Source organism: Pelodiscus sinensis, chromosome 12, assembly GCF_052426305.1.
Source record: "Pelodiscus sinensis isolate ZL-2025 chromosome 12, ASM5242630v1, whole genome shotgun sequence".
Lineage (NCBI taxonomy): Eukaryota > Metazoa > Chordata > Testudines > Trionychidae > Pelodiscus > Pelodiscus sinensis.
The window spans coordinates 5,009,325-5,031,148 of NC_143063.1; the positions used below are offsets into that span (position 1 = coordinate 5,009,325).

General features: G+C 49.5%; 1 protein-coding gene across 1 annotated transcript in view; it reads right to left on the reverse strand.

The window, feature by feature from the left end:
• Positions 1–14,003: 14,003 nt before the first annotated feature.
• CBFB (core-binding factor subunit beta) overlaps positions 14,004–21,824 on the reverse strand; it is a 153,324-nt gene continuing 145,503 nt past the window's right edge. The window contains exon 7 of the mRNA XM_089781427.1: positions 14,004–14,215. Coding sequence (XP_089637553.1) covers positions 14,019–14,215 — 197 coding nt within the window. The 3' untranslated portion in view covers positions 14,004–14,018. The remainder of the gene's footprint in view (positions 14,216–21,824) is intronic.

Genomic DNA, 21,824 nt, shown 5'->3' on the forward strand with positions numbered 1-21,824 from the left:
CCTACACAGTCGCTTCCCATTCTGTATGTATGAAACTGAGTGTTCCTTTCAAAGTGGAGCACTTTGCATTTGTCCTTATCAAACTTCATCCGGTTTACATCAGACCAGTTCTCTAGTTTATCCAGATCATTTTGAATTCTGATTCTGTCATCCAAAGCACTTGCAACCCCTCCCAGCTTGGTATAATGTGTAAACATAATAAGCGTACTCTCTATGCCATTATCTAAATTGATGATGAAGATATTGAACAGAATTGGTCCCAAAACAGACCCCTGAAGAACCCCACTTATTATGCCCTACCAGTATGACAAGTGAACCATTAGTAATTACTTTCTGAGAACAGTTATCCAGCAAGTTTTGCACCCACTTACGTTGTATTTCATCTTTTTGGTAGTTGCCCCATCTAGGTTGTATTTCCCTAGTTTATTGATAAGCAGGTCATGCGATACTGTGCTGGATGGGGAGCAGATGTGGTAAAATCATTCCAATGGCGGCGTTTGTCCCCACTTGCTATGTATTGGTGCTCCATGGGCAAGGATAGAGGTGGTGGATGCTGAGCACCAGAAATCTGCCACATTGGACAAGGGGGTGCAGCTACTCTGGGGTCTCTGGGTACAAATAACTGATAGCAAAATCAATACCACTCTCCAGAAAACCCACTGACTGCTACACTTACCTACACGCCTCCACCTTCCATCCAGCACACACCATTCCATCCATTGTCTATAGTCAAGCCCTTAGGTACTATCACATCTGCTCCAACCCCACTGACAGACCAAAAACTTTAAGATCTCTACCAAGCATTCGTAAAACTCAATTACTCACCGGTGGAATAGAAACAAATTGAAAGGGCCAGACAAACTTGCAGAAACCATCTACTTCAAGATAGGCCCAAGAAAAGCTAGTTAAACTCCAACACATCAGCCACCTACACCCTACTCTGGAACAGGATACTACACTCTGAGAGGCCCTGGGTGACAGACCTATACTCTCTAATAGACAACCACCTAACCTCAGGAAGATACTTACTAACAACCACATGGCACAGCACATCAATACTAACTCTGGAACTTTCCCTTGTGACAAACCCCATTGCCAGATTTGTCCACATATCTACTCTGGGGACACCATCACTGGACCTAACTATGTCAGTTATACGATCAAGGACTCATATTCCTGTTCATCCAGCAATGTGACTTATGCCATCATGTGTCAGCAGTGTCCCTCTGCAATGTATATTGACAGACTGCTCAGTCACTTTGCCAAAGAATCAATGCCCACAAATCTGACATCTTCCAAGAGAAAATCCTATTCGTCTACATTTCAGTCTACCTGGGCATTCCCTTAGAGACCTGACAACATGCATCTTACTTCAGAAAGACTTTAACACTAGATTACAGAGAGAAACTTCAGAACTTTCATTCATGCTTAAATTTGACAGGTTACAAATGGGCCTTAAGAAAGATGCTAGTTACCTACACATTACAAAGACAGCTTCCCCAACTATTGATAGTCCTAGTAACTGCTGATTAGCCACTCACTGACTTAAAATAAGCTATTTCCTCCTTCCCTCTCCCCCGCCCCACCTTTTGTTCTACAATCTGATTTGTTAGTTTATAATGTGCTCACCCTCTTCATTGTATTCCGTTGTTATATATGGTCACGCCAATTCTCTTTCAGAATAGGATTTGGCGAAGTGGGTCTGGCCTAGGAAAGCTCACCACCTAACAACTATCTTGTTAGTCTTTAAAGTGCTATTATATTTTTCCTTTAGTTTTACCATGCTACCACAGTGCATTTGCTAGACCTGTGCCTTAGGGAAAAGAATTGACCCATAGTGATTCAAAAGTGACTTTGATTCCATTTCGCTTCCTGTACAAGTCAGTCACACTTTGTTTGGCTCCAGTAACCCTATGTCAAATATTTACTAGGCTCTCATCAGAATCAACATTACAGCTGGGCAAACCTCTCCATGCAAACCCTGTTTTTCACTTGCTTACAAGTTGTATGAAACATCCCGGGTTCAGCCAGGCATAGGAACAAGCCTCTATTGCCGTCTGCCTCTTGTCTACACTTTTGCAGCTTCCTCAACAACGGCTGGTCTGAGTCCCATGCTGGCCACAATCTCCTGTCCCTCAGGATACTGATGCCCCCTCTATGGCCTCCTTGAGACCCCATCATTGAGATTCCCATCTAGATGTAGAGGCTGAAGGAGATGGACAATTACAGGGCTCTCCACTAATCTCCCCTTTCCAGACTCCAGCATATAGTACGCTCAAGGCTCCAGCTGACTTCTCAATTGTACACAGATCTACATCCGATGTATACCCATCCCCAGACAGAACCTGAAAAGGCCAGGTGCCAGGAGAGCTCTTTCAGAGTCATCACCTATGTGTTTCAAACCTCTGACTTCCTCTGCATCCCTTTGTACCTCTAGCAGTAACCATAATCGCAACACAGTTCTGCAAGAGCCTCTCTCGCTATCTTCTGTTTCTTTTTGTGACCTCTGTAGTTTATTACAGAATGTTAGTCTAATGCATACAGGATCACTTCATGATATAAAACATAGTTACATGTTTCCAACAGAGTATATGCTCAGTGCTGTATAATATCCAAAAATTAACTGAAAGCTCTTTAACTTGGGGATTCTCTACAAAATAGATATCCTGTGGATCATTGGCTTTTAAATTTAAAACAGTTTTGATGCTGTAATGCAAGACCCAAACACTAGGTAGAGCAGCTAGCACAGAAATATTCTGTTCAAAATAGCAGGTTAAAATGAACATGTTGCACTGTGGTGGAAGGAGAACAGCAAAAGATTTTTAGCATTTTAAGTTTTTCCATGAATCTGTTAGTTTTGCTTTATTCTACTTTACTATTTCTACATTAGCACTCAACAAAAGAGGGAGAAAAGTAAAGAAGTAAATTGTATTTCCCCATGATTTCAAAGTAACACATTTCAAAAGTTAACATTTGTTTTCAAACTTCAAGAGGAGGAAAACGTCAATGAAAATAGCACTTTTCAATCAGCAGAGAATAAATACAATATATTTATTCTCTATCTCAGATGGTTTAATTTGCAGATTACTGTGCAAATTACTATATTTCTAATTATGCTACACAACTAAAAACATTAGCGCTAAGTGTGGCTGCTTCATATACCCTGTTTCTTGTTCCTTACCTTAGTCTCATCTTTTCTGTCCTAGGACTCATGAATTAGAAAAAAAAATCAGCTGGCGAAAAACCCTCAGAGATTATCATCTGCAAAAGAAATTAATAGAAATTCTTCCAAAAGACTTAGAAATTATCTTGGATGAATCAGTCTCCCAATCCAGTTTCATAGAGGAGGAATATGATCTCTTGGATAAAACAGAGGAGGACCCCAAGAGGAAACACTGTTGATTCTGATGCAGGAAGTTTTATTTCCAGTGAGTGAACAAGGCATCCAAATAGATGATGACAGCATGGAATGTCAGATGGCAAGCAACTGCATTAAAAAAATTGCCTCAGAGAAAGAAATGCTAAAGCTCTTCAGGGATTTATGGAAAATCCTGGCTAATGTGGGAAAAGAACTGTGTCGAATGAGAGGTCAGGGAAGATATCCCTGCTGAGAAATATAAATCTCAGCTGAAAGATAAGATTTTGCAATTACACAGACAGAATAAATGTGATCTTATTAATGGTTTGACTAGACTCAAATGCTGTACAACATCTACTTCCATTAGAGAAACACTATTTTCTGAAATGGATCAAATTTCAGCTGGATCACACTGACAGAAGGAATTGTTCTGAACCTACAGGCTGAATACAAAGAGAAATGCAAGTCTCTCAGATTAGTTCTGCCATTTCTTTACAGGTTGAGATTCCATGTGAAAGTTGGGGAAGTCCCAGGAGGCTGTGCACCCCATGGTTAAAGGCTGCAATACCCTAAAAAGTGGAAGGCAACTCACCCACCTCTCAGGCATCGCAATTGACCTCATGCTAAAAGAGCTTCCTGTTCACCTGATGAACGGACATGTCTGCAACCTCCCACTGCAATGGGTGACCGACATTCTGAACTCTGGGCCAAGCTGAGGGGAAGGACCAAAATGCTGGTTGCGATGATGCTGGGAGTGCAGAGCACTGGGAAATCCACCTTCCTGAACGCCACATTCCAGCAGCAGTTTGCAGTGAGTAGTGGCTGAGGTACGCAGGGAGCCTTCATGTTGCTCCTTCGAGCTAGAGCAATCTTAGAAAAGGAACAGGGCTGTGATTTCATCCTGGTGATGGACACAAAGTATGAAAGCCCCTGAACAGGCCAAGGTGGAAGAGAGTTATCAACATGACAACGAGTTGGCTATCCTGGTGACTGGACTGAACAACAGAACCATTGTTAACATGGTCATGGAGAATGCCACTGAAATGAAAGATTTTGAAAGCTGTGCTCCATGGATTTCTCAGAAAGCAAAGAGCGGGGCATAAATCCCACTGCTAATTTGCGCATCAGAATGTCAGTGATGTTTCTGCATGTGAACAAAACAGGAGACACAGGAAACGCCTCCAGGAGCTACTGGATTAAGTCATCAAAACTGCAGCAAAGATGAAAAATCTAAATGAGAAAATAAACTTTTCTGATATCATGGAGGATGATCTGGAAAAAACACAGTTGGTACAAGTGTTGCCGGACTGCAATTAAGAATCTCTCTCTCCTGATGAATAACAGCTAACAATCTGAAATGCAACAGAGACTACTGTGGGGAGAACAGAAAATTCGGGAGCTCTTACAATTTTCCCTGTACTATTCTACCAGATTCAGATTTGCTGCCCCACTTTCCAAATATTGTTGTATCAGAAGTGCAAAGAGCCTGAAGAAAAAACTGGAAAGTTGCTCACTCATTTAAGAAATGTAAGGAAGCCACTCACATTAAAGAGGGTCGCCACCGCAATATAGCCAATATTCAAGATGACAACATGGAAGTAATTGGAAGGACAGTGGACATGTTTTTCGAAGAAGGCTGGAGAAAAGAAAGTAAACTGGAAAACCATGAATTGGATATGCAATTTGAAAAAATTTGGAAAGAAAATTTCAGAATTGGTGCCCCTTTTTTATAGAACCATGAAATTCATGAAAAAATTGAGTTCTATCTGCAAAAAGACTTGGATAACAAAGGGAGTTCAGTCAGAAGAGACGAGCAGCAAAAAGCTTGAGGAATTCTAGAATTAACTCTGTCAACATGAGAACCAAACATTTAGACTTTTGATTGACCAACCAGTGAAACATTGGTTTACAAAAAAACCCAAAAACGGTTACAGAAAACAGAAAAAACTGCGGAAACGCTGATGGCCAAATGTAATAGTTACATTGAAGAGGGTCTATTTCAAGGTAGACTGATGAACATTTTGCAGGAAATTATTACATATGTTCAATGAGAAACTTCAATAGGAGGAATTGAAAACACTTCAGACTCCAGTTTGCTCTGAAGTTGATCTGAAGCTTCACATTTTGGGGGAAGCCGCTCGCACATTTCCGAAGATGCATGATGATTTTCCCCAAAGAAAATGATCCTCATCAGTGGCTGGAACAACTGATACTTCAGTATTTCTCTATATTTAAGAGCCATTATTTGAAAAAAGATGCCCAACAACACAGAGCCAAGGACTTCAGTGATCAGTGTCTCCAGCTTGCCTTAATGGCTTATGTTAGCAAAAAACTCGGGCTATAAATAGTGAATGACTCAGCAGTGGACAGTCTATTGAATGTGCCAGCTGGACTTTTTCTTCAGTTCACTGTGCAGAAGAAGCTGTTTGAACATGATAACTTCAACTATGTGAAGTTTGTCACAGCTTGAATACAAAGGCACAGATTAGATTAGTACCAACAGGCTGAGGATTTGGAAGATCCTGAGGAAGAAGTCAAAGCACATGCTTTGGAGAGGATACAGGAAACATTTGCTATGAAATAAACACACAGATATACTCCTAAATGAGATACCGATATGATCGGATGAAGTCACTGGATGGGCAAAAATGAACCATTTTCATCTACTCTTTGCCCCTTTTAGCCTATAGAAGAGGGGCCCACAGTGCTTCACGTGGGCATTCTTGGGTGTGGAGATTGCACTTGAATAAATAGGGAATGAAATATGCAGCCACTACAGTTCTGCAGCCAAAGTCTCAAAAACTGCCCTTCCGTACAGGATCAGGGATTTGGTTTTAATTGCTAGTTTTAATGTGCTAAGCAGGTGCTAGTATGATCGGATGAAGTCACTGGATTTCAAAACAGATTTGAAAAACCCAACTTCACACACACATGTAATTTCATCTATTAACACCATTCAGAACATCAGAATAAAAATCTATTTTGTGATACGAGAGAATTTGAGGTTTCTGGAGTGCTAAACCCAGTCGCATTTCACCAGAGCAGTGGTGACAGCCAATAACCATCTAAGTCACTCCAAGAACAGGGCAGCTCAACTCATTCAAGTATCAATACCCTCACCCAGACAACTAGTATCTCAGGGTAGCGAACACAATAGCCCAACAAAATGCACTTTATTAGAAGAGCTGGGACAGTCTCATTCCGGATAGAAGATTAGCTGCATTTCTGGCCCAGTTATAATTGGGACAGTGCACCATGATCAGAAGTTAGCAAATCCCATGCCATTAATGCTGCACTTGTAATGCTCCCTCTCCGCTTCCTCTGTCCTGACTCCACCCTTCACCTACAGTCTGTCTCCTCACCTCTGCTCCATTTGGCTCATGCCATCATCTCCTTTCCCTCATTCCCCTGTTCCTGACGACAAAGCTCTTCAGAGTGACTGGTGGAACTTGCCATCTAGACAGTAACTTGTAGCAGCTCAGGGTTCCAGTGTAGAAAGAAACCTACTGAAAAGAACCAGGATTCTAAAAGAAGCTGAAAGAAGGTGCTGCTGGCACAGAGCAGAGAGCAGTACCTCATTCTCTCCCCCATTTCCATCAGGAAATAGATGGTCTTGGTGGCTAAAGACTAGGACAGGTGGGTTCTGTTCCTAGTTCTGAGATGAGCATGTGGGATAGTGGATCAGACGTGCTGGGAAGAAGATTTCTGGGTTCCATTTCCAGCTCTGCCACTGAACTGCTGTGTTAGTTGGGTAATTTCTCTTAACCTCCGTATGCTTCAGTTTGTCGTGTAAAAGAGGGGATCGAGAATCTGACCCACCTCTCAGCAGATTATGCTGCCTAATTCAAGAATGTTCATAACGTGCTCAGAAATACTCTGATTGGAAGACGTTTAGAAAGGGTAAGTTGTTAGGATTATTATTAATTTGGTAAGAAGTGTGTTGGGGCAGGGCAGAAACGTTGGTTCCTACAAACATGAAGGATACGTCCAGGGGCCACATGTAGCCCACCTAACACTTCAATCTGGCCTGTGGACTGCATCTGGCTGCTTTCTGTTTATATCCTGCTGCCTCTGCCCCCGAGTTTCCAGGCAGTGGCTCAGGCAGCAGGATCCTTTTTAAAAGGCTTGTGGCTCACGGCTATAGTGCTAAACCAGCAGGAGTCAGAGCTGCGATGCCTTTAAATAGCCGCAGAAAACGTGGGCAGCTGCCAGGCACTGCAGTAGCAGTAAGGCCATGAGCCCTTTGCTGTGTTTTCATTCAAAGCCTCTGGCCCCAGACAACTCTGGGGAGAGACAAGTCTCCAGCCCTGCCCATTCTGCCCAAAGCCCCAGCCCTTCATGAGGTGGAGCCAGCCATGACCCCATCCCAAAATTTGTAAAGTGCCCCCCTGCAAAAGTTACTGGTCCCCCAATAGACCACCACCCTATTGTGAACAGCCTCATCTCTACAAGATGCCATATAAGAGTCACCAACGTCTGAAAGCTTGTTCCTAAATGAAAGTAAACCCTGCCTGTCCCCACTCACTAACACTGCGGTCTAGTGTTAAAGGGCCAGCCGGCTCTGCATGATAGAAATCCTCTTCTTTCTTAGGGTACAGCCGCACTGCAAGCTTATTTTGGGAAAAGCTATTCCAGGAGATCTAGAAAGAGAGCTTCAAACAGTTCTGAAGTGGCCTGACACAGGGCAGACTCGTCACCATGTCGCCTCCAGTCTTGGGAATTAGCTTGCTTGGCTCTCCGGACACTTCCCTCTAGCTGGGTCCTCCCCATGTTTCTCTTTGTTCCTGGCACTGTCCCCAGGACACTGCCCTCCAGCAGGGCCCACTCCAGTGTCTGAGCCCCCTTGCAGAAGTTGGTGTTTATCCTGCTTGCACTTCACGGTTATCCCTTTCCCGGGGCACCCAAATCCCTTCACCTAGGTCCCCTGCACCCACCTTGCCTCAGTGACCCACTGCCAGTCTTCATCTAGCCCTGAGGGGCAAGCTACAGTCTGGAATGGCCACTCAGCGCTGGCAAAGCAGCATGGACCTGCTGCCCCTGCCTAGCATGGCTGCCTCACTACCACACAAGTAGCCTAAGGCCTTGCTTCAGGCTCTGCAGCCTGGGGCCTTGCTTGGCCACCGCTTCCCCAGATCTGCCCTACCTCCAGAAAACCACCTGCTACCCTGGCTGTCAGGCCCCTACTACTCTCTCTCCACACCACCACTCAGTTCTCCCTGTGCCTCCTGGAGTCCTCCTATATATGGCCACCAGCTGGGCCCTGGTTAGCTAGAACTGCCTCAGCTGGGGCTTTGCTCGCAGCCCTTGCTCAAGGCTGGGGTTTTGCCCTTAAAGGGCAAGTGCAGGGCAAATGCCCCTTCACAGGCCCACAGCAAAAAATTATTATCCACCCCGTAGTAATGCATCCCAGAATCATGTTTGCTTTTTTGGCAGCAGTGTCACATAGTTGACTCATGTTTAACTTGTGGTTCACTATGACCCCTAGATCCCTTTCAGCAGTGCTCCTTCCTAGATCCCTTTCAGCAGTACTCCTTCCTAGACAGTCACTTCCCGTTCTGTATGGCTATGTCTACACTGCACTGGTTTTGCGCAAGACATATGCAAATGAGGCTAAGCGTGGAATATTGCTGAGCTTCATTTGCATGCCTAATGAGCGGCCACTTTTTGCGCAAGAGGCTTTTGTGCAAGAAGGAGCTGTCTACACTGCTCCTTCCTGTGCAAAAAAACCCTCTTGCGCAGAGCCGTTACACTGCTTATTTTCAGAAAAAATATCTCTTTGCAAGAGGGGTTTTTTTGCACAAGAAGGAGCCGTGTAGACAGCACTTTCTTGTAGAAAAGACCTTTCTGCAAAATGGCGGCTCATTGGGTATGCAAATGAGGCACGGTGATATTCATCCCTGCGCCTCATTTGCATATCTTATTGCGCAACAATGCTCAGTGTTGGTCTGACAGGATTTGTTCTTTACAAATCCATGCTAGCTGTTACCTATTCTGCCAGATGTTTGCAGATGAATCCCCCAATTACTTTCTCCATTATCTTCCCTGGCATAGAAGTTAAATTGACTGCTCTGTAGTTTCCTGAATTGTTCTTATTTCCCTTTTTATGGATGGGTCTGGATTTGCCCTTTCAAAGTCTTCTGGAATCTCTCCTGTCTTCCATATTTTTACCCACGCTCCCTCCCACCCCTCAAACCCCTCCTGCACTCCAGTCCCTGGCACTCAGCTTCCCCACACAGGCAAACTCCCTTCCACACTCCTTGCTGCCCCCCCCACTCCTTCATGTGCCCCAAACCCAGCCTTGAGCCTCCCCACACCCAGGCTTGCTCCCGTGTGTCTGCCCAAGCCCCAAATCCCTCCTGCACCTCAGACCCCTCCTGTACACCACCCCCTTTGCCCACGTGGGGCCAGGCTGTTTGGGTTTGTGTGATTAGACAGTTGCCAACCCTACCAGACACCCCCACTGTTAGCGCCCCCCCAGCTCTCCTCAGCCCATTGACTCCCCCAGATTCTCCTCTACCCAGCTGGTCCCTGCTACCAAGCTCCTCTCTCCCCTCATCCCTGGCCCCATCACAAATTCCTCTGCTCTAGCCCCCAAGGGGCTGCCTGAGCTCAGCCCCTCCCCCCTGCTCCTGGGGGGTCAGTTGTGTCTGGCAGGGACATTTTCTTTACCTCACTGGTGCAGAAAGGAGACACAAGGAGGCTAGAAATGTAGAGATCCCACCAGGCAGCTTGGTGGGAGCTGCAAAGTGCCTCCAGGAACCTGTGTCACTTGCTGGCGCACGTCCCCAGCAAGTACCAAATCCCCCAGCGGACTGAGAGCAGCTGGGTCTTGCTTACTGGAGACTGGCCAGAAAGGGCTCAGGCCCTACAATGCTGTTCACTCCCCAAGGCGGAGCCACCTGCTTCAGGAATTACTTGCTCGGCTGAGATGTCCTTTTCTGCTGGTGCCTGGCCGATCGGGAGACCCCTTCACGCCACACAAGTGACAAAATGTCTTCTCCATGACTCGGCCATGCCATAATCTGGGTGCCCCCTTTCGAGGGGAGGGGCAAGTATCTCACAATACTGCAAGACCCAGAACCCACCATTCTGGGTACCAATCCAGGACTATCAGATTCTGCTGCCTCGTCCTAACTCCCTCCACCATTATTAAGGGCAAAGCGGCAGAGGCAATGCCAACAGCTGTCCATTGCTAGCTCAGCTGGCAGACCAGAGGACTGTAGCGGCCATTCAGCAAGTTATCCTTAGGTGGCTGGTTCAATTCCAGCTTGAAGAACAGCGACTTTTCTGTCCCCTGCTGAGGAAGGGCAGGAGAAGAGAGGTGAGGCATGCCGGGCCCTAGGCTAGTCTAACATGATTTCTGAGATTTCCTGACACACAAGCATTCCATGGTGATGTGATGCTTAACTCTGCCAGTTGTGCTGGGGGACCTTGCTTTGCCTGGCAAGGTGATACAGAGAGTGAAAGGCTGAGGGTGTTGTCCAAACTCCATTTGTAAGGGGGTGGTTTTTACATGTTACACCAGGGAGCCACTGCACAGCCTAGGGGATGCTATGGAGATGTCTACACTTCATCCCTCTTTCAAGAGAGGAACGCAAATGTAGACACCCGAAACGGCAAATGTAGTGGGGATTTTGAAGGAACAGAATCTAGACGCCGTATATGAAGCAAGCAGGAGAGTTTATTACACACACAGTGCTGGCAGAGTGCCATGCCGCTTGCTACGCTCAGTGAACACTGCCAAACAATAGGGGTATGTCTACACTACAAAGTTAATTCGAACTCACGGACGTTAGTTTGAATTAACTTTAATAGGCGCTACACAAGCGCTCCGCTAGTTCGAACTTAATTTGAACTAGCGGAGCGCTTAGTTCAAACTAGGTAAACCTCATTCTACGAGGACTAAGCCTAGTTGGAACTTACTAGTTCGAATTAAGGGGTGTGTAGCCCCTTAATTCGAACTAGTGGGAGGCTGGCCCTCCCCAGCTTTCCCTGGTGGCCACTCTGGGAAACTCTACTGCCCAGGGAAACTCTACTGCCCCCCTCCCGGCCCTGGAGCCCTTAAAGGGGCACGGGCTGGCTACAATGCCCGTGCCAGGTTCAAGCCTGCCAGCACCCAGCCAGCAGACCCTGCACCTGGCACGGCTCGAGCCAGCCACCCGATGCCCCCCAGCCCTCCCCCTCTTCCCAGGACCAGGCTGGTGGCTCCCAGGAGCTTGCCTGGGACCGCAAGAGGCAGGCACCCGCCTGGTCTAGTGCAGACCTCGTGGACCTCGTCCACGGCCTCCACACTAGGCACAGGAAAGTGGCCGTCTAGGGCAGGAGACCTGCCAGCCTGGCCACCCAGGAGCAGGTGTGCATGAAAATCAAGGTGGTCCACTGAGACCCCCGACCCTGAGCCCTGAGCTTACAATGGCCGTCCTGGGTCAGACCAAAGGTCCATCTAGCCCAGTAGCCTGTCTGCCGACAGCGGCCAACCCTAGGGACCCTGGAGGGGATGGACTGAAGACAGTGACCAAGCCATTTGTCTCGTGCCATCCCTCTCCAGCCTTCCACAAACTTTGGGCAGGGACACCACTCCTACCCCCTGGCTAATAGCACTCCATGGACCCAACCTCCATGACTTGATCTCACTTCTCTTTAAACTCTGTTCTAGTTGTAGCCTTCACAGCCTCCTGCAGCAAGGAGTTCCACAGGTTGACTCTTTGCTTTGTGAAGAACAACTTTCTGTTACTAGTTTGAAGCCTGCTACCACCTACACCTTTGGTGTCCTCTAGTCCTTCTATTATGGGAACTAATGAAGAACTTTTCTTGATGCACCCTCTCCACCCCACTCATGCTTTTATAGACCTCTATCATATCCCCCCTCCATCTTCTCTTTTCTAAGCTGAAAAGTCCCAGTCTCTTTAGCCTCTCTTCATATGGGACCTGTTCCAAACCCCTCATCATTGTAGTTGCCCTCCCCTCTCCCACCCTCTTTCTTCCCCTCTCCCACCTCCTTTTCCCAGTCTCCCCCAGTTTTGTTCAATAAAGAGAGATTCTATTTTTGAACACGTATCCTTTATTTTGTACATCAGGAAGGGGAGCTAGGGAAGGGTAAGTGGAAGGAGGTAAGGGAGGAATGGGGTACGAGCCCCCGATGGGGAGGACTGGGCTGGCTCTGCGGGCTTCTGGGGGTGGAAGTTCTCCTGCAGCCTCCCAATTGCCCCCACTCCCTAGATGGCAGCCTGCGGCAAGTGCAGCCGGTCTGATGGCCGAGTGGTGTGATGTGTCCAGTGTGGGTACTCCGGGCAATCCAAGCCAGGACTGCTTTGCAAGCGGGGTACCCCTGAGAATTGTCTGTCCAGGGTGGGAGTCAGGTCCCTTTAAACACAGCCCTCGGCTAGCCTGAGACAGCAGCTCCACGCTCTAAGTCCTCATCTGATGCCCTGCTGGCACTGCTTCCGGCCATCCTTAACCCCGGTTCAGGGTCCACTCTGTGTGGACATGCTAGTTCAAATTAGCAAAACGCTAATTCGAACTAGTTTTTTAGTCTGGATGCGTTAGTTCGAATTAGCGCTGTAGTGTAGACATACCCTGGGTTACAACTAATTATATAGGATGCTCAATGGGCAGATCAAAGTGATGGGGGGGGGGAGATTCCAGACCCCCTAGATAGATGCTAATATTGCGGCAAAATAAGAGCAATAATCTAAAGATTACATAGGCTGGGTCTACACTGCATCCCTTTTTCGAAAAAGGGATGCAGATTAGACACTTTGAAATTGCTAATGAAATTGCTATTTAAACATAATTTAAATATCAGACACTTCATTAGCATAAAAATGGCTGCCGCTTTTTTTCAACACGGAGCTTTGAAAAAAGCAGCAGTCTAGCGGGAGATCTTTCGAAAAAGAAAGCGTTTTTCAAAAGATCCTGTATACCTCATTTTACGAGGGATACCATGTTTGGGTGTCAGCTTCAGACTGGAAATTTAGAATAAGAGTTCTTAACAGAATATCATAGCCTGCCTTAGAAATTTTTACCCTACAGATTTAAATATCCCATGCTTCATTTGCATAATCGCATCCAGAAGCTATTTTAAAATACTTTAGTTCCTCTGTTTAGAAGCGGTTATTTGGAGAGAAAACTCTTCTTTCAAAATAACTCTTAAGGAGTAAGGGTTATTTCGAAAGAAGGGTTTTCTCTCGAAATAACAGCGTCTAAACAGCATTTTTTAATTTCTAAATAAGGTATTTCAAAATAGCAGCCGGACGCGATTATGCAAATGTTGCACGGGATATTTAAATCCCCACTACATGGCAATTTTGGGTGTCTACATTTGCATTCCTTTCTCAAAAGAGGAATGAAGTAAAGACATATCCCATGACTCCCAGCTCTGTGAGGACACCGGCTTCTATGTTTGCCTGTTAGCTGAGCTGTAGTGGGATTGTAAATTGTGCCCGAGATCTGACAGGGAATGTCCCCTGAGTTGCTGGAGCTGCTGAACTTTGGCTGTGTTGCAGGGTTTGGCTGTCCTGGGCTCCCTCAGGCTATGCCTAGACTGCAGGAATTTGTTGGAGCCTCTGTCAAGAACCTCAGGCAGCCGCTGTCCCCGCAGGCGCTGGAGAGAGGATGAGTCTGTACAGAAGGTAATTCCCGGAGCCTTTCCCAGCCCACCTCAGAGATTGGTGCCTCCTCGGCCTAGGGACGGGTGGGGGCTGGGGCTGCAACAGGCGCTTCCCAACACTCCGTTTTGATTTGACTCAGAGCATCTTCCCCTCTCCTCCTGCTTCAGCCTTTCCCGCGCTCCTGAGGCAGATGGGGATGATTTTCTCTCACTGCTGACTCGTGGGGGCGAATTTCCATGTTTCTTACCTAAAGGGAACATCACAAAACTTGAGTAGAATTTGGGTTTATGTCTCCATGACGCTTATTACTCTTGGAGGTGCCCCTAATGCATCCCCAGCCTTCAGGGTGGGCAGAGAAATGTTTGGTCTCAAGTAATGATTGTCCAATATCCGTGTGTTCGGACAACATCCAGCTCAGAATGTGCAGACTTGAAATAACAAAGTGCCATTTGAATTCTATTGAAAATGATACCGCTCTACTGCCAGGGCCAGGCTCTCATGTGGGTAGTTCTCTCAGAAATGCAAAACTCCATGCAAATTCTTCTCTACCCCCTCCAGACTATAAAATATCTCTGTAAATAACCAGTGAGGTTCCATTCCAGGAAACGGATTTAAATAAACTGCTACCTCATTTTGTCATGAGTCTTGGGTGTGATTTCTTTATAATTTTTTTGGTGACCTACGTTCTGGTTTGATGTTCTAAGTAGCGTGTAAAGCTCTTCATTGAATGTTCTCTGGTTCCTTCCCCCATGCTAATAGGTTCCAGATTTTGAAATACTTGACAGGAATGAAATGTCTGTTCAGCTGATAATCCGTCCTTCCGGTGCTTCAAAGCTGCTACTTAACAAGCTTTTATTTCTCTTACTGGCTTTGATGGGAGCAGAGGGTTACTCATTCTCAACTGGGCCCCTGTCTGTAGCCAGAGTCCCAACGTTCTGAGCACAAAGCTGTGGGGTTTAAGAGCAGGCCCCGCTAAGAAGCATAGAAAATAGATGGTGACCAGTGTTTCTGCTAAGACAGTCCTGGGCAAAATACGGCCTGTGCACTGGGTCTGGCCCACGGAGGCAGCAGGGAGCCCCAGCCAGGCTCCCCAGTTAGCCACGCGAACCAGGCAGAAACACGGAGGGGAGGGGGGATGTTTTAGGAGCCTCCCCGCCCTCAGCATATTCCCATTTGCCAGTTTCTGGCAGAAACTAGCCAATGCAAACTGCTTGTTGGAATATCATGCAGCTAATAATAACCTCCCCCCCCCCCCCCCCCCCCCCCCCCCCCCCCCCCCCCCCCCCCCTGCTCCTGGCTCAGTTATTCATGGAACAGTGGCCAGGTAGGCAGGCTAGTCTCTTGGCCACAGCCTGCTTCTGGCACCACAGCCCTTTCCTGCCCGAACGCTCTGCCCCTTCCTCTCAACATACCCAAACTCCCTGTCCCCCTTTGCATCCATCCCCCCTCCCAATCTCCTGCCCCAGATCACAATCCCCTCCTACCCAGGTCACATCCCAAAGCCCTGCACTCCAGTCCCCTGCACTAGGTCACAATTTTTTGGTAACCTAACTTCTGATTCAATGATAGCGTGTCAAACTTCTCATTGAATGGTCACTGGTTCTTTTCCCCATCCTAATGAGGTCCAGATTTTGAAATGCTTGACAGGAATTACATGGATTTTCATCTGATAATCCGTCCTTCCGGTGCTTCAGACCTGCTACTTAACAATCTTTTATTTCTTTTACTTGGTTTGATGGGAACAAAGAGTTACTCACTTGACCTTGGCCCCTCACCGGCTGTGGGGTTTAAGGTCAATATTGAGGTCATGGGCACTTGTTCGGATGTGTGGCACCCACAGGTTACTAACAAATATCTTAGACATATTTAAAATATTATGGAAGAAAGAATCCTACAGCAAGGGAAAATTGACAAGGTGCTTGAATTTAAATGTTTGTTGAATATGAAATCAAAACCAAAGAAAATAAATATTGCAAAATGTTCAGTAACCATTTGGTATCTTAGAAGTTTCTCTTCCTTTGAGACATAACTCAAAATTAACCTTTTTCGTGACATACCAAACAAATTCTGTTATCATTCCTATTAACACGTGAAAAGAAATAGTTGTTACAGTTTATGCTTGAAATTAAAGATTATGTCTCTTGGCTTTACACATGTGAAAAAAAACATGAGCATCTTTCTATGGGCAAAAAGTGCATCGAGAGTCTGTTGTTGTTGTGATTTGTGAAACAAAATTAAACTTTTGGTTTTGACACACAAAATTCCTTCTTTTCTTTGCTCTATTTAGAAGACCACTAATCACAGCTTCTAGCTGATGATGGGGAAGTTAGTTGCTGCTAGTCATCATGACGAACCTTTTCTTTTCTGCCGTTCCAATTCTTCCAGTGTTCCTACACAGCGTCAGGGTTTCCATCTCCCTCAGGGTATGTCTACACTACAGCGTTATTTCGAATTAACTTAATTCAATTAGTTAATGCGAATTAAGGTAATTCGAAATAACACATCTAGACACAAAAACTAACTCGAATTGGCATTTTTCTAATTCGAAATAGCACATCCACACTGAGTGGACCCTGAATCGAAGGTAAGGCTGGCTGGAACCAGTGCCAGCAGGGCATCAGGGTCAGACTTAGTGTGTGGGGCTGCTACCTCAGGTTAGCCGAGGTCTGTGCTTAAAGGGACCCGACCCCCCATCTTGGACAGACAGTTCTCAGGTTTCTCGGCTTGCTGGTCTACCTCGCTGAGGGACAGCAAAGCATTTGTGTCTCCGCGTGCTCTGCCTGACCTCACTCCGGACACCACGGCACTCTGCAACATGGAACCAGACCTGCCCCCGGGGACTCTGCTGCATCTCGCGGACATGTTGACAGCAGCCTGGCTGCACTGTCTGCAGGCTGCCATCCGGGAAGACCATCGAGGGGCTGCCAGGATCCAGGGGGCCCTGCGGGAGAGCGTCCACCCTGAGGAGTGCTAACAGTCTCCCCGGTCTGCCCCACTGCGGGCTTGTGCCCCATTCCCCCCTCTCGTCCTTCCACATACCCTTCCCTAGCGCCCCGTTCCTGATGTCAAATAAAAGACACGTATTTTCAAAAATAACAACTCTCTTTATTGAGCAAAACTGGGGAGGAGGAATGAAACTGTGGGGAGACGGGGGAAAGGAGGCGGGAGAGGACAGGAGAGAGGGTAGGAGAGGGGAGGGAGAAAACTGGGAGGAGGGAGCTGGAAGGGGGAAGCAAGGGGAAGAAGGGGGGGTACGTCTAAACTACAGCGCTAATTCGAACTAACTTAGTTCGAATTAGTTAATTCGAACTAAGCTAATTCGAACTAGCACGTCTAGAACTAAAAACTAGTTCGAATTAGCGTTTTGCTAATTCGAACTAGCGCATCCACACTGATTGGACGCAGGGGGGCATTTAAGGGCAGCTGAAACCGGTTCTGGCAGGGCATCAGGTCAGTAGTTGCTTTGTGTGGCTGCTGTCTGAGGCTATCTGAGGCTCGTGCTTAAAGGGACCCCCCCTGGACAGCCGGTTCTCAGCTTTTCCTGCTTGCTTGCCAACCTCGCCGAGGGACAGCAAAGCGTCGGTCTCTGTGCCCGTCTGTGTCGGTGCTTCCCTTCGGGGGGGACCGCCGCAGGTGGCAACATGGAGCCACGGCTCGCCCTGCACCTTCTGGTGCACGTTCTGGACTTGCTGCTGCAAGCCTGCCAGCAATGGCTCGAGGCTGCCTGGCACCACCTGGTGAACGTCAGCCCCCTGCCTCTCCGCCTGGCCGCCCTGGGGGCTGTGGAGAAGCCGCGGCGGCGCCCCGGCACCAGCGTGCCCCACCACGTCTGGCGTCTGGACACCAGCACCGACTGGTGGGACCGCATCGTCCTGGAGCGCTGGGAGGACCGACAGTGGACCCAGAACTTCAGGATGAGGAGGGACACCTTCCTGGAGCTCTGCGAGTGGCTCGCCCCTGCCCTGCAAAGAAGGGACACTCGCATGAGACCCGCCATCCCCCTCCAGAAGCGGGTGGCCATCGCCTTCTGGAAGCTCTCCACGCCGGACAGCTACCGATCCGTCGGGAACCAGTTTGGCGTGGGGAGATCCACCGTCGGAGCGGTGCTCATGCAGGTATGGCGCTCGTCAGCCACCGAGCCGGGGGGGAGGGAGGCTGCGAGGAGGGGATGGGCCACCCCAGGGACAAAGGGGGGGCAGGAGGAGGCGAAAGCGCCCTGCACCGGAGGGGTCGGGCTGTCCCGGCTGTACTACACGCCGCCAGGGGGGTTGCTTCTGGGAGTGGGGCGCGGGGCACTGCCAGAGCACGCACGCTCCCAGCCACCCGGGCGCCCCACTGATTGACGCTTTGCTGTGTCTCTCTCCGCAGGTGGTCAAGGCCATCAACCAGGTGCTGCTCCGCAGGATGGTCCGCCTCGCCGACCCGGACGCCGTCATCCAGGGATTCGGCGCCCTCGGCTTCCCCAACTGCGGGGGGGCCATCGACGGGACGCACATCTCCATCCGTGCCCCGGAACACCAGGCAAAGCACACGACGCCCGGGTGTACCGCAACTCCTCCGTGTGCCAGCGGCTGCAGGACGGGACCTTCTTCCCCGACCGCCACATCAGGGTCGGGGACGTGGACATGCCCGTGTGCCTGGTGGGGGATGCCGCCTACCCACTGCAGCCCTGGCTCATGAAGCCCTACACGGGGCACCTCAATCCCTCCCGCCAGGCCTTCAATGCCAGGTTGACCAGGGCACGCATCGTGGTGGAGGGGGCCTTCGGGCGACTGAAAGCCCGCTTTCGATGCCTCCTCACCCGTCTGGACCTGGCCGAGCACAACATCCCTCCCGTGGTGGCGGCATGTTGTGTGCTCCACAATTTGTGTGAGCGGAAGGGGGAGGCTTTCCTGCCAGCCTGGATGGCTGAGGCTGACCACATGGCTGGACACTACAGTCAGCCCCGCACCACCGCCATCCGGGAAGCCCAGCGGGGGTCCGTCCAGATCCGGGAAGCCCTGCGGGAGAGCTTCCTGGTGGAGGAGGACTGACCTCTCCCTGCATGCCCACTGGGGCCTTCTTCCACCCTACCCCCCTTTCCCTTTCCCCTCCCTACCTACTGTACAATAAAGACACCTGTTTTTGAAACAAAAACGTCTGTTTATTGAACATAACTGGGTGCGGGAAGGGAGGAATGAGGATGGGAGAGGGGAGGGGGAAACCTGGGACGAGGGAGCTGGAAGGGAAGGGGAGGGAAGGGAGGAAGGGAAAGGAAAGCTCAGGGGTGGGAGTCCGGCTGCCTCTCCCGTCTCACCACACTGTGGGTCCGGGGGCGTCAGTGGGAAATGGTTGTGGGGGGGGGCAGGAGGGACAGGGGGTGTGGAGGAAGCAGGAGCGGAAGCAGGAGCGGGAGCGGGGGGAGCAGGGGGAGCAAGAGGGGGAGCAAGAGGGAGAGCAGGGGGAGGAGGAAATGGGAAGCGGTCCAGCAGGCTCTGGAGGTGGCCTCGCAGGGCACGGCCCTGCTCCTCCAGGTCCTCCAGACTCCTCCGGCGCAGCCTGAGGTCCTCCTGGACCCAGTGGTCCTGGAGACGGAGCTGTCGATCCAGGAACCGGAGGTGCCACCTCTGGTAGTCTTCCTGGTTCCTGGCTGTCCTGCTTGCCCGGGCGCGGGCGGCTGCTGCAGGCGGGGTGGTGTGCCCTGCAGTCCCAGGTGCTGCGGCTGTGGTGCAAGAAGACCAGCGGTCAATTTCCCCAGGGGCCCAGGTGTGTGAAACCCAGCTCCCCTCTGCAAGGCCAGGGCCCCTGCAGGATCCCCAGCTGCTGCTCCGTGGTGGGCAAGGCCCAGGCACACGGTCCCGGGGCTCCCTCTCGCTCCAGCCCCCCATACACATAAGGGGAACACGAAGGTACTCACAGGTGGACGCCTCCCCGGCCTCAGACGACGCAGGCAAGCCTCGGGGGTCCCGGGTCCTGGGCAGGCTGGCAGCAGGCTCCTGGCTCTCAGAGCCCTCTTCCTCCTCCTCTGTGTCCAGGAGCGGTCCCTCTGCCCCGGGGTCAATCACGTCCCGGGGGGCAGGGACGGCATGAGGCCCCAGGATGCGGTCCAGGGCATGGAAGTGGGGGCAGGTCTCCGGGTCGGCCCCTGGCTGGCAGGCCCGGGAGTAGGACTGCCGCAAGTCCTTAATTTTCCAGCGCACCTGCTCCTGGCTGCACTGGTGGCCCCTGGCGGCCAGGCTGGCAGCCATGCGTCCGTAGACGGCCGCGTTCCTGTGGCTAGTGCAGAGATCGTGGACATTGGAGGCTTCCCCCCAAACCTCGATGAGGTCCACGATCTCCGCACTTGACCTGGCGGGCGCCCGCCTTTTGCGCCCCCGGGCAGGCTCCTGGGAGCCGCCAGGCTGGTCCTGGGGAGCAGTGGAGGGCTGGGAGCCCTCGGATGGCTGGCTCATCCTGTGGCAGGTGCAGGCTGTGCAGGCACGGGTGCTTGCAGCCTTGCAACTGGCACAACGTGTGTAGCCAGCCCGTGGCCCTTTAAGGGCTCCAGGGCCGGGAGGGGGGCAATAGAGTTTCCCTGGTGTTGGCCAGAGTGGCCACCAGGGAAACCTGGGAAGCCTTAGCCTCCCACTAATTCGAATTAAGGGTCTACACAGCCCTTAATTCGAACTAGCTAGTTCGAACTAGGCTTAATCCTCGTAAAATGAAGATTACCTAGTTCGAACTAAGCACTCCTCAATCACCCCCAGCCTTTCCCTTGCCAGCCAGAGCACAGAGGAGGGAAGCTGGAGCAATGCGCCATCCCAGTGGTAACTTGTGGGGAGGGGGTGCCTTTGCACACACACCCCAGCGTACGGGCCTGGAGTGGGAGGTTACATTTGTGTTTGGCTATGCAGGGGTGAAAGTGGTTGCATGGAATACGTGTGTTTGGCTGTGCTGGGAGCCTGTATGGATGTGTGTATGTGCATGCATAGAGGTGCTAGCATGCATGTGGGAAAGATTTAGATTAAATTATCTAATGAAGAACAGAGATCCCTCCTTTGATGAATATTTCCTGTTCTCTGTGATCTCACTCTCTGCCATCGGAAATTTTAATAGCACCTTCCCCACATCTGCATTAGTTTTTCCAAAGAGAAAAATCATGTAGACTCTGCAGGGATATGTGGCCAGCAGTAAGCAGAAAGACAACGGAGCAGGTGAGACTTACAATGGAATTCTCTGCAGCTTGGGAGATGTGAAAAGAAAAATATTATGGACCCGAGTGCTACATCTAGGCAATCACTCTACAGCCCATCTGCTGACCTTCTCCTTAGGGATAAGGAAGAAGAATCCTCTTCAAGCAAGGCCTTAAACTGGATTAGAGCCCGGTTCTACTGATCGAAAACCCAGTACTCCATACACTAACTCACTGTGCCTTCTGAGCTTTCTGTTGTAGCTCGGTATTTCCTTTTGCCTCCTGCCCCCATCCACTCTCAATCAAGTGCTGTCCCACTGGTGGTTATTCACATTGAGCCTACTGATTCTCAAAGATCAGATTCCATACAATATCTGCTATACATTTGAGAGAGTTTGTGTATCTGTCTGTCTGTGAGTCTGTTCAGGAACTCCTCCTAAACAGTAAGACCTAGAACCACCACATGTGGGCTGTGTCTACATTGGCACCCCTTTCCGGAAAAGGGATGCTAATGTAGACTTTGGAATAGGTAAATCCGCGGGGGATTTAAATATCCCCCGCGGCCTTTGCATTAACATGGCTGCCGCTTTTTTCCGGCTTGGAGATAAGCCGGAGAAAAGCACCAGTCTAGACGTGATTCTCCGGAAAATAAAGCCTTTTCTGGAGGATCTCTTATTCCTACTTGAAAGTGTGTGCAACGTCATCT